At 48.1% G+C, this 16,148-nt stretch overlaps 1 protein-coding gene across 4 annotated transcripts in view; it reads right to left on the minus strand.

Moving 5' to 3' along the window:
• The window catches only part of LOC141476617 (CBP80/20-dependent translation initiation factor-like), a 135,608-nt gene that overhangs the window by 108,472 nt on the left and 10,988 nt on the right, over nt 1-16,148 (minus strand). For 2 of the 4 annotated variants that reach the window (XM_074165388.1, XM_074165387.1), the window contains exons 3-5: nt 15,171-15,177; nt 2,593-2,666; nt 1,456-1,560 (exon numbers count right to left, since the gene is read on the minus strand). In XM_074165388.1, coding sequence (XP_074021489.1) covers nt 1,456-1,560; nt 2,593-2,666; nt 15,171-15,177 — 186 coding nt within the window. Of the gene's footprint in view, nt 1-1,455; nt 1,561-2,592; nt 2,667-9,629; nt 9,753-15,170; nt 15,178-16,148 lie in introns of all 4 variants that reach the window. The other 2 variants (XM_074165385.1, XM_074165386.1) reach the window with 2 other exon arrangements.

Raw genomic sequence — 16,148 nt, forward strand, 5'->3', positions numbered from 1 at the left:
GTCGAGGTTCTTGGAGGTTCAGCCAGCTGAATCACGCTCAGCAAGGTTCGGCTTGGAGAGCTGATGAACGCACAACAGACACAACTTTAAAAATTAACAAATTAAAAAAGAAAAGCAATTTTTGTCTGTGCTTCCTCTATTCTACTGCGGATTATTTATAGGACCTGCATTTTGGGAGATGCACTGCTTGTGGTGATGGAATCTAACTTTTCTGCATAGACACTAATTCTTATTTCATTTTTACAGCTGTAATATTTAAAAATAATTAAGTGTCTCATTTTTATACTGTCTTCTCTACCTGTTTGCACCCTGGGCGTTAACAGTTGCACCAGGAACTGGAGACAAAGCAGACCCTGCTGCATTCTCCTCATATGTAGATGTCATCTCTGGTAGGATCATCTGGCAAGTGCCATCAACCAGGGAGCCTTTACTTCGGCAAAACCAACTTACCAACAGAAAAACGTCTCTGAGAGACGATTTCCGTCCCTACATACAATGTGGCAACGAGAAGTCACCTGCAATCTTCTCAACCCCATCTTTTAGCCCCGTTCTAAATTTTTCTTCCTTCCTCTACGGGCAGGAAATGATTAATGGCGAGGAAAAAAAATGACTAAAATTGGATGGGATAAAATGTGGTTATGGAGTTATTACTCTACTTTTTTTCTTTAGCAGAGATTTTGCAGTGAGTTTTGTCAGGGATGAGTTGAAACCTTGTCATAATTTGGGATAACAGGACAGGTAATACAGTCTGGAGTTGTTTAATGAAGATATTTTACTGCTAGCAGAGAGGAGATGAACGCTTGGATCTACACTCATCCAGTTGATGCTCCCTCCTCCCCTGAAGTCTTGCTGGGGAAAAGAAGCCCTGTCACTTGTGGGAACTCTAACTGGGATCATCACTAAGCCAGGATCTTTCCTCCAGTGTTGAGATGTTTAAATGTAGAAGACTTGGATCCAGGAGGCTTGGATCCAGCATGGTTTAAAGACTGAATTCTACCAAGCAATGCAAAATACAGTGAGCAGCTCTTCTCCAGCCCAGAACTGGATGACAGAGGAGCCAGGGAAACTGATCACAGTGTCCCCCAAACCTCGTACGTGGTCCAGCTCCTCTTAGAATCATAGAATGGTTTGGGTTGGAAGGGACCTTGAAGATCATCCAGTGCTAACCCCCTGCCATGGGCAGGGACACCTCCCACCAGACCAGGTCGATCAAAGCCCCATCCAACCTGGCCTTGAACCCCTCCAGGGATGGGGCAGCCACAGCTTCTCTGGGCAACCCGGGCCAGGGTCTCACCACCCTCACAGCAAAGAATTTCTTTCTAAGTAAAGAATTTCTTCTTAAATTCTCTTCCCCACATCCTCCACTTGAGTCATGCCACCAAACTAGCATTCCCTCTGCAAAGAAGAAGTTAGAGACCTTGCTGGAGAGCTTGGTACCACACGCACGACACTCACCCTTCTCTGTCTATGTGAGGCAGCGGGTGTTTTGAGGTGTTTCGCAGTTTCCTGTGAAATTGGGTGAAATCTAGTTTTTCAGGCTGCAAGTCCCACGTCGCACCACTAGGAGAGAAAAACACGGAAAGACAAAGAAAGAAAGTCCACTGCTAATTAAACACCAACAGGCTGAAGAGCAGAGGGCACATCGGAGCCTGCAGTCAAGAGAAGCTGGTACTTCTGGAAGAACCAGTCCCTGCTGCAGAGCATGCGGTTGGGGGCCTCCAACCTTCATGCTGTTGCATCACGTTTCTTTTAATTCCTCTGGGTTTTTTTGGAGATGCTGAGCACTCGTTGGTTGCTCTAAACCCATAACTTCAATGTATGATGCAGCATGATGCAGCACACACCTTGCTAGCTATACTTGCACTCTGCTTCACGACATGCAGTGGTCTGGTCCATGCAATAGAGATGTTCTCTCTGGTCCTACACAACCTGCCCGCTCCAACGGCATGGAGCAAGTCCCAGGTGGGAACTCAACCCCTGCAGACACTTGCAGTGCTCCAGAAACAGAGACAAATATGCATAAAACTGGACAGAGAGCGTATTTCACCACCGTCCCCATGTTGAAGCAGCAGCTGAAGAGCTCTTCCCAGCAGCAGCGAAGTCAATGCATGACTGCACCGCCAATTAATGGAAGAGTACAATCCTGGAGCAGTAGCTCAGAGCTGCATCAAGTCTTCATAGAAAGGTTTAAGTTGGAAGGGGTCTTAAAGACCATCCAGTTCCAACCCCCATGCCATGGGCAGGGACACCTCCCACTAGACCAGGTTGCTCAAAGCCTCATCCAACCTGGCCTCGAACACCTCCAGGGATGGGGCAGCCACAGCTTCTCTGGTCTTGCCTGTGCAGTTTTCGGATGATTACAAGTACTGGTTTCAGATTTTTGGATTGCAAATCCACCCATGGCCTCTCCTAAGCACGTGGGATACTTTAAGCAGATTGATTGTGCTTAGTGTCCATGGGCTAAAAGGAGGAGGAGCATTGACATGAGTTTCGGCAGGAGACTCACTGGTACTTGGGTACCGGCAGGACAGACATGCGGGCAAAGGCTAAGAGAGGCCATCTCTCTCGTAGAGCATTTTAAAACCAGCTTACCTGAAGGACTCAAAGGTGTTGGCAGCCCAGATGTCCGTGCCCAGCATGTCAAGGGAGCTCTCCTTGTTGCCATTCTAGGAGGGAGGGAAAGGCGGTTACTTGCCAGAAGGCACGCAGGGCTTTCTGGACCACGGCACAGGCCAGCACAGCCTCTCCCATCACCAGCCTTGGAGGTGAACCAGCTCTGTGCATGGGCTTCTCCGCTCCCCTGTGAATCCATGCTCACTGCAACACAGAGTCCCCTCGCCCGCTGCAAAAGCACACCGTGAAGGCAAGGAGTGACACAGTTTCGGCCTTGGGGACACAAAGCTGTGGACAACATGGAGCAGACAATACATAGGCTCAGCTCTGACTCTAGCCCTCTTCTCCTACCCCACCGGCCACAACCTCCAAGACCCACCAAGCTCCAGTGGGCAGATTGACATCCAGGCCATGAAGACACCCAACTTCAGAGTCACAGACCACTTGAGGTGGGAAGGGACCTCTGAAGCTCATCTGGTTCAACCCTCCTGCTCAAGCAGGGCCACCTACAACCAGGTGCTCAGGACCACATCCATGGATGGAGATACTCTTCACCAGCAGCTACCAAAGCCTGTTGTCACCAAGAAGGATGAGGAAAGCCGTCCTGCTTCTTCAAGGAGTCATGGTGGCATGACTTCTCCTTGCTCTAACAACAGCTGAGGGACCTCAGAACGCTGCACTGTGCCACCTCTGCCGTGCACACCAGCAAACGAGTTCACACGGTTATTCTCGTATGTGTCCCACCAACACTAAGCTGACGGTTCCTTCCCTCCAGAAGGAGAAGCATCACAGCATAATCTGGTGGGAATTAGGAGAAACCTCCTGTAAACTGCAAAGCACCTTGAATTTTGCTGCGCAGTTGCTTTTGGAAGTGACCCGAAGCAAAAGTATCTCAAGCAAAAGACTTCACACATCTCCTTCATGGCCCCTTTACTGTCATCAGCCTACACATGTCCTCCCCACAGAAAGAGGACTGCCCTCTCCACCCTTCAGAGGTGGAGAAGTAAACGAGGTTGGATTTTGCTGGGACCATTTAAGAAAGACTTGACTTAGACTTTTTCCCCCAACATTTCTTATATATATTCAGATTATTTAAGTATTTCAGCCCAAATGGTCCCACTCCGGTGAAACAAGTGCTGGAGATGGTGCCTCCCATATATTCCCCATCCTATAATTTCTGCCATTTTCAAATATTATTAATAATAACCACTGAGACACTAAAAACTCATAAAAATGTGCTTATTGCTTAATGAAGGGCCAGACCTCGGTCGGCCAGTGAAGTGATCAGTGGTTTCCCAATGAGCAGGATACGCATCCTCGGTGCACGGTTGGACTTCACAGCCATTCCCAGCACAACAACCAATTCAGACACCAGATACTCCCAAAACACCACGTCGCTCCCTTTTCTGTCTCCTCCAAGGGCTCCATGGAATACCGTTTTGCACCTCCGGGGGATCTGCAGGTCAACGTGTTTCTGCAGCAGAAAGAAACTACCAGAAATATATAAAATTCCCACGCTCGGGTACGGAAGCGGAGCTTTTAATTTTAGGCAAATGTAAGCGAAATTTTCTCCCACCAAAGAGAGAAATTAGTTTTCTGAATACTTAGAAGCATCCTCCTGCAGTAAAATGAAAATACACACGTGGGGGTCTTTATAGCTATCACCCAAAGGAGAGACACCTCTTCTTGCAGACAGATCCATTTCTCTTGGGATATTTCGATGGAATACTTTAAGTACCTGTCAAGGAGCCGGCTACAATAGGGGTCCCGAAGAGTAAAGTATTTGGGTTCAGGGAGGAGGAACGGGAACACATAACCAGTCGCAATGCAGATGAGACAGATCAGCAGCACAGATAGTAAATAACAAAAATTTAAGATAAAGTGGGATCCTAATGCAACAGGTTGTATCTTAAAATGGTTGCCCACATGTAGCTTGGACCAGGGTTTCTGAAAAGCCCCTTCTTAAGCCCTGAAATCAAGGGTCTAGGGTTTACTGTCTGATGCTCGGCTTGAATCATAGAACGGTTGGAGTTGGAAGGGACCTTAAAGATCATCGAGTTCCAACCCCCCTGCCGTGGGCAGGGACACCTCCCACTAAACCAGGTTGCTCAAAGCCCCATCTAGCATGGCCTTGAATGCTTCCAGGGACGGGGCATCCACAACTTCTCTGGCAACCTGGACCAGTGTCTCACCACCCTCACAGGAAAGAATTTCTTTGAAATCCGTTTGGATGTGGCACCGACACCTCCTAATCTGCAGAGTAAGCGTAGGCAGCACAAGTTGTCCCACCCAGCCACCCCACATCTCCTTGGTGCTCTGGGGGTGAGCACAAGGCGGATCAACCCCAGAACTAATCCCAGCCATTAGGGGAAACCACAGCCATGGTGCAGGAGGTCAGAGGGGTGCAAGCTTCTACGCAGCGGTTGGATTCTCCCACCCAAACCAGGATGCAACTCCTGGTCCTCCTAAATGATGTCCCCAGGACCTCTCGGAGACGCTCCAAGCATTGGCCAGACTTTGGAAAGATGGCGCCGGGACCAAATGATAACACAGCCTTATCATTAAGTCAAGAGTCCCTAACGTGGTTCTGAGAATTCATTTCGGTTTTTGATGACAATCACAGAATCATAGAATCACATGGGGTTGGAAGGGACCTCTGGAGATCATCTAGTCCAACCCCCCTGCCAAAGCAGGGTCACCCAGAGCAGGTTGCACAGGAACGTGTCCAGGTGGGGTTGGAATGTCTCCAGAGAAGGAGACTCCACACCCTCTCTGGGCAGCCTCTTCCAGGGCTCTGCCACCCTCAAAGTGAAGAAGTTCCTCCTCATGTTTAGGTGGAACTTCTTATATTTAAGTTTGTGCCCATTTCCTCTTGTCCTGTCCCTGGGCACCACTGAAAAAAGACTGGCCCCATCCTCCTGACACCCACCCTTGAAGCATTTATAAGCATTGATCAGATCCCCCCTCAGTCTTCTCTTCTCCAGACTCAAAAGACACAAATCCCTCAGCCTCTCCTTGTAAGAGAGATGCTCCAGGCCCCTACTCAGCTTTGTAGCCCTCTGTTGTACCCTGTCCAGCAGTTCCCTGTCCTTCTTGAACTGGGGAGCCCAGAACTGGACCCAGTGCTCCAGATGGGGCCTCCCCTGGGCAGAGCAGAGGGGGAGGATGACCTCCCTCCACCTGCTGGTCACACTCTTCCTGATGCACCCCAGGATGCCATTGGCCTTCTTGTCCACAAGGGCACATTGCTGCTTCATGGTCATCCTATTGTCCACCAGGACTCCCAGGTCTTTCTCCTCAGAGCTGCTCTCCAGCAGCTCAGCCCCCTGGTGCAGTGGGTTATTCCTCCCCAGGTGCAGCACCCTAAGCTTGCCTTTGTTGAAGTTCATCAGGTTCCTCTCTGCCCAACTCTCCAGCCTGTCCAGGTCTCGCTGGATGGCGGCACAGCCCTCCATCGTGTCAACCACCCCTCCCAGTTTTGTATCGTCAGCGAACTTGCTGAGGGTATGTTCCATCCCTTCATCCAGGTCATTGATGAATATATTGAAGAGGACTGGACCCATCTTTAGAACCGGTTTCTGTCTTGACTCACAAGGCAGGGAACGTGCTTCCTGCCCAAGCGAACCTGCGCTGCAGGGCTCTTACTAAAGTGCTCACAGCACGCTACCAAGACTTAATAATATGACTTTAAAAAAGCCAATTCTCAAGTCCAGGGACAAAAAGAAAAACACCAAATTGCATGTATTTAAGAAAAGAAGTGATTTGCTGTCAGTTCCCCCAGGACTGCAATTATAACCAAAAGGAGTTTTAACCTGAAGCTCCCAATGACCCAACCCTCAGCTTTAGATAATAATTTTCGACCGCGAAGGGGTTAGTACTGCTGAAAATTAATTAAGCCACCAGGAAAGCTGATTGAGAGACACACTGACGAGAACGAGATAAATAACCAGAATGGTAAGAGATCCGGTAAAGCCGATCCTACACCCAGAAATGTCTAAACGCAGGTCCATAACCTCTGTCCCTGTGAGCACACATCACCTCCATCCACCGTGGTCCAACCCCTGTAGCTGCCTGCACAAACGCAGGGATGGACCACGCCACCGCCTGTGTGGACTCTAGCTGTTTATCCATGGATGCAGCTTCAGCAAATTCCCCAAAGTCAGCATTTGCATGCCCGCAGCAGCTTTTTCAAAGCCCAGCTCAGCGTTCCACCGGTTCCTCTCGCCGCTCTTCATTACCAGCCTCCAGCAAACCACGACGAATACAAAATCGTGCTCTTCGTCACGTGATTGCGACAGCATCAGCTCATCGCTGTGCTTGGCATAAACGTAGAATGATGCCACGTAGTCGGCTGAGTCCGTGGTATAAATTCAGGAATCATCCCGTGTCATATCTTACTTCTTAAGAATTTTTCAGTCCTACGTTTGAGAAGGTTCCCCCAACTTTCCTGCTTCTCAGCTGCCTACAACCTCTGACTGCGCTTTGAGAAGACTCCCCCACCTCTCTTCTTTCTCAAAGAATCACAGAATGGTAGGGGTTGGAAGGGACCTCTGGAGACCAACTAGTCTAACCCCTGCAAAAAGCAGGTCCACCCAGAGCAGGTCCCACAGGAACGGGTCCAGGAGGGTTTTGAATGTCTCCAGAGAAGAAGACTCTACCACCTCTCTGGGCAGCCTCTTCCAGGGCTCTGACACCCTCACAGGAAAGAAGTTCCTCCTCATGTTGAGATGGAACTTCTTATGTTCCAGTTTGTGCCTGTTACCTCTTGTCCTGTCACTGGACACCAAAGAAAAAAGACTGGTCCCATCCTCTTGACACCCACCCCTTCAGTACTGATAAGCATTCATAGAATGATAGAATCATAGACTGGTTTGGGTTGGAAGGGACCTTAAAGATCATCGAGTTCCAACCCCCGTGACATGGGCAGGGATACCTCCCACCAGACCCGGTTGCTCAAAGCCCCATCCAGCCTGGTCTTGTAAGATCATTGATCAGATCCCCCCTCAGTCTTCTCTTCTCCAGACTCAAAAGACACAAGTCCCTCAGCCTCTCCTCATCAGAGAGATGTTCTCATCCCCTAATCATCTTTGTAGCCCTTTGCTGTACCCTCTCCAGTAGTTCCCTGTCCTTCTTGAACTGGGGAGCCCAGAACTGGACCCAGTGCTCCAGATGGGGCCTCACCAGGGCAGAGAAGAGGGGGAGGATGACCTCCTTCTACCTGCTGGCCACACTCTCTCAGCTGCCTACAACTCCTGGCTGAGCTTTAGTATCATAGAATCATAGAATGATTAGAGTTGGAAGGGACCTTAAAGATCCTCGAGTTCCAACCCCCCTGCCATGGGCAGGGACACCTCCACTAGTCCAGGTTGCTCAAAGCCCCATCTAGCCTGGCCTTAAACACTTCCAGGGATGGGGCATCCATAGAAAACAGAAAGGATAGACAGATATTGAACTGTCTGAAAAGGCTCTGAATAAAAGTTTTCTTGTTGAAAAGGTCAAGTTTTCATAAGAAAAATATAGATATTTTGAGGAAGACATTATTATCCTTGCTCAAAGACAAAGATATGTTGAATCTCGCTCCTCCAGAAAGGACCGTCACTTCCCAGCAATGACATGGTTCTGCAGGTCCTCTCCCACCATAGCATGGTTCAGGAGGACAGATATTTCCCCAAGCTCTCCAGAATGGATTAGATGGATGAATGGATCAGGACTTTGACCACTTGTCCCAAATCTCCCAGAGCCCATCCTCCACTTCTGGCACAACCAATGCTCATGTGTGCAGAAGTAGAGCAACTCCAAGAGGAGAGACGAGGACAGAGACTGACTAAAACATGCAGAAGAGGTCCCTGCTCTGAGTTCAAGGAATGGACCTAAACCTAAATCAAAAGCAAATTCATGGAATCATAGAATTGTCTGGGTTGGAAGGGACCTTTCAGATCATCGAGTCCAACCATCAACCCAACAATGACAAAAACCACCACTAACCCATGTCCCTCAGCACCACGTCTGCCCAGCTTTTAAATACCTCCAGGGATGGTGACTCCACTACTGCCCTGGGAAGCCTGGTCCAAGGCTTGACAACCCTCTCGGTGAAGAAATTTTTCCTGATATCCATCCTAAACCTCCCCTGGTGCAACTTGAGGCCGTTTCCTCTTGTCCTATCACCTGTTCCTTGGGAGAAGAGACCGACCCCCCATGGCTACACCCTCCTTTCAGGGAGTTGTAGAGAGCGAGAAGGTCTCCCCTCAGCCTCCTTTTCTCCAGGCTGAACACCTCCAGCTCCCTCAGCCGCTCCTCACAAGACTTGTGCTCCAGACCCCTCACCAGCTCCGTTGCCCTTCTCTGGACACGCTCCAGCACCTCAATGTCCTTCTTGTGGTGAGAGGCCCAGAACTGGACACAGCACTCAAGGTGGGGCTTCACCATGCCCAGTACAGGGGGATGGTCACCTTCTGAGTCCTGCTCACTGTGCTATTCCTGATACAGGCCAGGATGCTCTTGGCCTTCTTGGCCACCAATTCTTAAAGTCTTTGCAGGGAGGAAGGAAACTCTCCATTTAGCCCAGCTGATGGCTCCCACAGAAAGCAGCTGAACTCAAGATCACCATTTAACACCATCTCTGTGGTATCCACTCACATATCAACTTCTAATGAAGACTCGCCAAAAAATAATTACACACACCTCTTAATTTCTCAAAATTAAAATACTCCAAGACTTCAAATAAAGAAAAAACCCTAATTTCCTTTGAACTAAACCAGCTGACTAGGGGCTTCTTTCCCAATATTAAGGCACTCGACACACCTCAACAGATGTCTTGAGGCAGAGGAACAGCTACAGCCCTCAGCAGCCAAGTCACACATTATGCGTGAATTAATTAGAACTCTGAGGTGTCCTTCATAATTGACATGCACTCACACCCTACATGTAGACACACACACAAAGCACGTCATTAAGAAGATGCCTCCCATAAACAGCAAGCAAAGGACATGACTTCAGCACGTCGCTACCAGATATACCTTGGTTGATTGCCTGAACTGGCTGCTTCTCCCGCGGCTGCCAGACCTGGATCCAGACCCACGCCTGGAGCCTGATCCCGGCCGGGATCCTGCGCTCCCACTGCTGCTGTGATCCCACTCTTCCTGGAAACAACAAACAGCTCACTTTAGTCAAAGGCAACGCTGTTCCGCACCCACAAAAACCACTGATTCGGTGATCCAGGAGAGCTCCAGCTCCCAGACTACACATGCAAGCACCTACAAAACCATGGCCACGCCCAACACCCTGGTTTTGGGGCTTTCTTGGAGCCCTTCAACATGTTCTATTTACACATTGCAAAGGGATGACACTGTGAGAGGCTTCAAGAAAGGTAAGATTTGGCTCTAGTGCTCTAGTCTATATGCATGGGGAAAAATACTTACCTCCTCTGTCTTCACGAGGATAATTATGCATATTCAGGAATGCCACATTCTCTAAAACTGCTTAAGGGCACTTGGACAATGCCCTTAACAATGCACTTCAACTTTTCATCAGCCCTGAATTGGTCAGGCAGTTGGACTAGATGATCGTTGTAGGCCCCTTCCAACTGAAACAGTTCTATTCTATTCTATTCTATTCTACTCTACTCTATTCTATTCTATGCCCCATCCCTGGAGGGGTTCAAGGCCAGGTTGGAGGGGGCTTTGAGCAACCTGGTCTGGTGGGATGTGTCCCTGCCCTTGGCAGGGGGTTGGAACTAGATGACCTTTAAGGTCCCTTCCAATCCAAACCACTCTATAATTCTATTCCATTCTATTCCCTTAATTCCCCTCCCAAGGCCAAATCAACTTCTCGGTCAGTTTTTCCCTCTGCTTAGCCCACTGTTGGGAGTCCAGCTACTCACATACCAGAAAACACTTGGAGTTCACCAGGAGACACATTTCACAAATAACTATTTTCACCTTTTAAGGTGCTGTGCCCAATTATTCTCCTTTATTTTCCTAACACTTCTGTTCCACTGTCAAGCAACCCACAGGTTCCTTGTTCAGCTGGCAGCCCTCAGGGCAAGATGAGTCATCTGAAAACCAGAAAAACTCACCCAACCAGTCCTATCTACCCAAACATCCCACAAGGTGCTTGGGGAGAAAGGTGGATATTGTCAGGGTAATTGCTCCAAAAGGTTTGCTTAGAGGCTTGGGAAAGACCTTTGAAGTGACCTAAAATGATTTAAAAAAACACTAGATCTCAGAGTGCAGAATATTCACCTCTTTCAATACTCTGAAAATTTGGGAAATATAAAGGGCAGCTTCTTGTCTGGTGTTGAGATGACACTTAAGGAGGGCTTCTCATGTCTCAGGTATCCTTGTGGGGCTACGTGAGGACCTGAGGACACTGCCATGGACTAAGACAAGGGCAGAGCCACCTTGGCCAAAAGGACTCAGCAGCAAAGCAGACAACAGCCAAGTCCAGGTCGCTAATTTGGGGGCACAGACCAGGCCTCACCTCCACCCCTGCCACCTGGGTTGGATGGGGCATGGAGACAGCTGCCCAGCAGACCCTAAGGTGATGCTACCTGGTGGTCCAGCATGGACCTTAGCACATGTGAAACATGAAAGTATTTACTCAACACAAGGGACTAAAAGCAAAATGCATCAGTGCTGGTTTCTGCCTTTCTCCAGCTGCATGTTCTCCATCTTCAAACCCAGCAAGGCTCAAGCAAGCTCAAATATATTGTGGCTGCTGTAGCCTAAAATCATATTGACTTCAAAAAAGGACGTCAACTGGTCTTCAAGTTGTATATAGATGAAATTTGAGAGGTTGTGATTATTCCCATCACACGTTACAACCGCAGAAAGCAGCTTCTTCCCTCCTCATCACACCGTGACCTGAATTTTCCAATGGCTGAGAAAAACTGAGTGGCACAAAGTTTAGGGATTTGTTAAATTGGTGTGAAGAGAAATGAAATTTCATCGATGCTCCTTGGTAGACATGGGCAGGTGGCCACTTTGGGAAGCCTTGGGGAAGAGGCAAGTCTTGCAGGCATCCTGAGAAATCTTCATTTGACGTAGGAAAGATGGGCACCAACTGAAAAAGCGGTTGGGAGAAAGGAACCTTCAAAGGATTAATTACCAGTTGACTGTATCCTACACACTGAACATCTTGTTCATCCACATATGAAAATTTTTTCCCAAACACTACAGTGGGACCAAGTCATGCACTCTTCACTTTAAAAGAGACATTGAAAATAAACATCGTCCCTTGGTTAAATTTGGTTGACCCAACTCTTGGTCATCGTTGCCTGTGGACAACCTGAGGTTATGCTAATTCCAGAAATGTGGCTGGCCACAACAAAACCCTTGTGAGAAACGGGGAGATTGGTACCATCATCAATGTCCAAACTCACCGAGACAAACCAGCAGATACGGCATGAACCAGCTAGCTAAAAATCACAGATACTCTTTTACTAGATCATAGAATGGTTTGGAAGGGACCTTAAGGATCATCCAGTTCCAACCGCCTGTCCTGGGCAGGGACACCTCCCACCAGACCAGGTTGCTCAAAGCCACCAGGGATGGGGCATCCACAGCTTCTCTGGGCAACCTGGGCCAGTGTCTTATCACCCTTACAGGAAAGATTAACTTGTCTCCTGGCTCTAACTCATGGCCTGAGGTCTCTTTTCTGTTCATGTTCCTTATCTTTATCACACCCTATTAATAAATATTTATATTTAAAACCAAATTATTTTAAAAATAAAATACGTTGAACCAAAAATTGTTGAAACTTCTGTTGAAGCTGAAACAGTTCAACCGAGTATGGACTAAATTCACTGACGTTCAAACTCACCAGCACAGTCAAGCTCAATATTTTACCTGAATTTCGGACTAATTGCCAAAGATGAACAACTTTTTACTGCTACCTTACTGAGGGGACTTCTCCGGAACTGAAATAGATCTACTAGAAACTCTCCAAGATGTTTCTGGTGGCTTTGTGTCCTCTAATAAAGCCCTTTTGTGCAAAAACGAACCCTCTCTGAAGACCCCCTTCCTGCAAGAGCAGGGAAGTTCACACAAAACTCATGGGTGATGATCGATGGCTGAGAATATGCAGGTAATGATCACTCCTTAATAAACAACCACCGAGCAACAAAAACTCTCCACCAGCATCATCACAAAAAACATTAAAACCTGATCCCAAATTCATACAGGTAGCTGGATCTCAGCAGAAAGCTGAGGTTCTGTGGTGGTGGGACATGGCGCTGCTCACCCTCCATCCCACAGCATGGCCACCTACATGTCTCCCCCATGGTGGTCTTCCAAAATTAATTCAACATGTTGCAGGAACAGATTTGTCCACAGCTTTACAAAAGCTGAACAAACAGTTGTAATGGCATGAAGTTCTCCATCCCTTGCCCTTGTCTCCTGTCAACCCAATCCCCCATCATCTAGATCCATTACTCAAAAGACCAATACTCTCCTAGTCTCTCCCAACATCCCAAACCATCCTTGAACTCTTCTTCCCAGCTCTTATTTAGGCTCCTCCACCTACCATTCATGGTCGACCCTCACCAGCAGGAGATGGGACCTCTGAGCCACACTTTGAGGCTTGGAGGAAAATGTCACCTCCTCCGGAGATTCATTCCCAGCCACTGCTTTCATCCCTGACAATCCTTCTGGCCACCAAAGCTCTACACCCTCTTGGGAACAGCAAGGCTTGTGCGCATTAACGCTGCCAGCCACCCTCCTTCGGAAACTAGCTGTCAAATCTAACATTTGCATTTTAATTAGCGATAATCATATGTTTCACTTACACTGCAATTTTCACCTTCGCAGCCAGCTCTTTGAGGCATGAACTAATTAATCCCGCTCCCTTTGCCAGCTTCAAGAGTTAATACTTTCTGCTGCTTCAGTGCAAGTTTGAAAATCCCATTTGCAGAAAAAGGAGATAACTCGCCAGAATCACAAAATGGTTCAGGTTGGAAGGGACCTTAAGGATCATCGAGTTCCAACCCTCTGTCACGGGCAGGGACACCTCCCACCAGACCAGGTTGATCAAAGCCCCATCCAACCTGGCCTTGAACACCTCCAGGGATGGGGCAGCCACAGCTTCTCTGGGCAACCTGGGCCAGGGTCTCACCACCCTCACAGCAAAGAAGTTCTTCCCCACATCTCATCTCAATCTCCCCTCTTTCAGTGTCAAACCCTTCCCCCTCATCCTATTGCTCCCCTCCCTGATCAAGAGTCCCTCCCCAGCTTTCCTGGAGCCCCTTGAGGGACTGGAAGGGGCTCTAAGGTCTCCCTGGAGCCTTCTCTTCTCCAAGCTGAACCCCCCCAACTCTCTCTGAGCTGAACCCCCCAACTCTGGTTGCCCTCAGTGACTATAAGTATGGGTGAAGTTGGCTATGTTGGTAGAGGTGTAGACCAACCATGTCAATACCACAAGCTTTAAGCGGCCCAAAGACACCAGTGGTCGCTTGATGGGATTCATGTTCAATTTTATGTAAAAATCTCAATATTCAGTGTACAGTCTAGGGTGGGCCAGAGAAAAAGGAAAAACAACAGAAAGCTAGAGGACTTCTCAGGACACAAAAGCCTCTCTGATTTCCACCAGCATTAACAATGGTCTCACCACTGCACCTACAAGGAGCTCCCTAGGCCAAGTTGTGGAGTTTCCTTCAAATTACTCCCAAATTTTGAGTGTTAAATCCTGGTCAGAACAGGAGAAGGTCCTTTTGGAGGTTTTTGTTCTCTGCAGGAGAGGTTTTCACACACCCACTTTGTGCTGCAGCTAAATCTTCCAGTTATGCAGAATTTTGACACGGGATTCCAAGTATCTCCATGCTCTTCTAGATCTATTCAAGAACAAGCACTTCAATTTTTCTATGGAAAAATCAGGATTTAATTATTTTAATAATTTAAAATGCACCTTTTAAGAAAAAAACATATGCATTTTAGGAGGGATAAATGTCCAGCTTCTTTCTTCACAATGTATTGCATAAAGCTATGAAAAAAACAGAAAACTTACCCTTGGAACTAGATGACCTTTAAGGTCCCTTCCAACTCTAACAATTCTATGATTCTATTAAAATATCATGCAGAAAAACAAATAACTTTAGCTCTGCTCCTTCCCTCCCCAGGTCCATGTCCACCTTCCCCAGCCCTCTCCAATCTGGTACAGTACCTGCTCAGTGCTTTGGTAAAGGCACAGCTGAAGGGTCACCAAACATTACTTGGAGCTCTTCTCCCACCCCAGGAAAAGTAAGGTTCCACCTATGCCTGGGCCACAATACAGGACCAAAGGACCTGATGGGCCTGGAAGCTGGAGGTTAAGCCCATGAGATCTTTCTGGACTTCCCAGGAAAAGGCCAAGGCTGTGTGGTTGTGTTCCTCCTGGACAACATCAGAAGAAACCTGTGAGCCAAGGATGTGCTAGACAGTTCGTTTACACATAAGGATGAAGACGAAGAACACTGAGAGCACTCAAAATGACACTGAGAACTTCAGTTGTGCCATAGAAACCCAGCAGCAAGCCCCTGCCCAGGCCTTGAAGGAAAGGGCTTACGTCATCCCTTTCCTGCCAAGAACTTGTTGACTTATTCAACCAAGTCTGGAAGAAGAATGGAGACCTCAAAGGTAACTTGGCTACCTCAAGTTTCACAAAACTGGAGCGTGGGAAGCTCTCCTTTCAGTGGACAGACTGGCATCACAACGTTCTCTCCACACAAATGGAAACTGATGGTGACGAGACGTCCTCCCATGTGAGTCACTAGTGACACCAGGCCTAGAAGACACCTTCCTCCATCCTCAGTAAACAGCAGCAGTTCTTCTAAATCAGGCAGCAAAGCAGTGAAGCATTTCGCTCCCGGGTCTTCAGACCCTCAAGAGGTGGCTGCTTCACAAGGGGTGTTGCTTCTTCATGAGGCGTATCCCAAACAGAAGTCCCAGAGAAAGTTAAACCCATACATTAGCTAAAGGACTTGATTTCTTTCCCAGCAGTTCTCTCCAACCACAACTGAACAGGGCTGCATTCACTACACGGAGGGAGTGTCACCCAGCAATTACAGGCAGAAAACCATTAAGCAACTGGTATTTTCAGAGTTGGTCTTTGATCATGGGCAGGTCACCTCAGTTAAAGATTTAAGTTCTTCCTCCATCAGGTAGGGCTACACCAACCTGTATTCACTGGCAAAGCCTCAAAGTAACTCCCTCTCTTTTGCTTTCTCTTTTGGAAATGAGACAACGGTGACTGTAGCATCTGCCAGCACCCATTCGTCCCGACAGGTCTTCAGCGTGGTGGCCAACCTCAACCAAATTCAGTGTAGAAACCATGACACAAGTGGGATGGTGAGATGGAAAACCCCAACTTGCCCCCAGGATCATCCCTCGCCTTTTGGTGAGCAAGAAAAATCACTGCGCTTCAGATCCAGACCCAAGGACGGGCAACTGAAGCCAGACACGGGTTGTCTAATCAGCATGGGGAAACGAATTACACCTTTAGTGGAGACATCCTTCCGGTCTCTTCTCAAGCAGTGTCCACCCACTCTCCAGCACTGATCTGGTCAG

The sequence above is a fragment of the Numenius arquata genome, chromosome W, assembly GCF_964106895.1.
Source record: "Numenius arquata chromosome W, bNumArq3.hap1.1, whole genome shotgun sequence".
Classification (NCBI taxonomy): Eukaryota; Metazoa; Chordata; class Aves; order Charadriiformes; family Scolopacidae; genus Numenius; species Numenius arquata.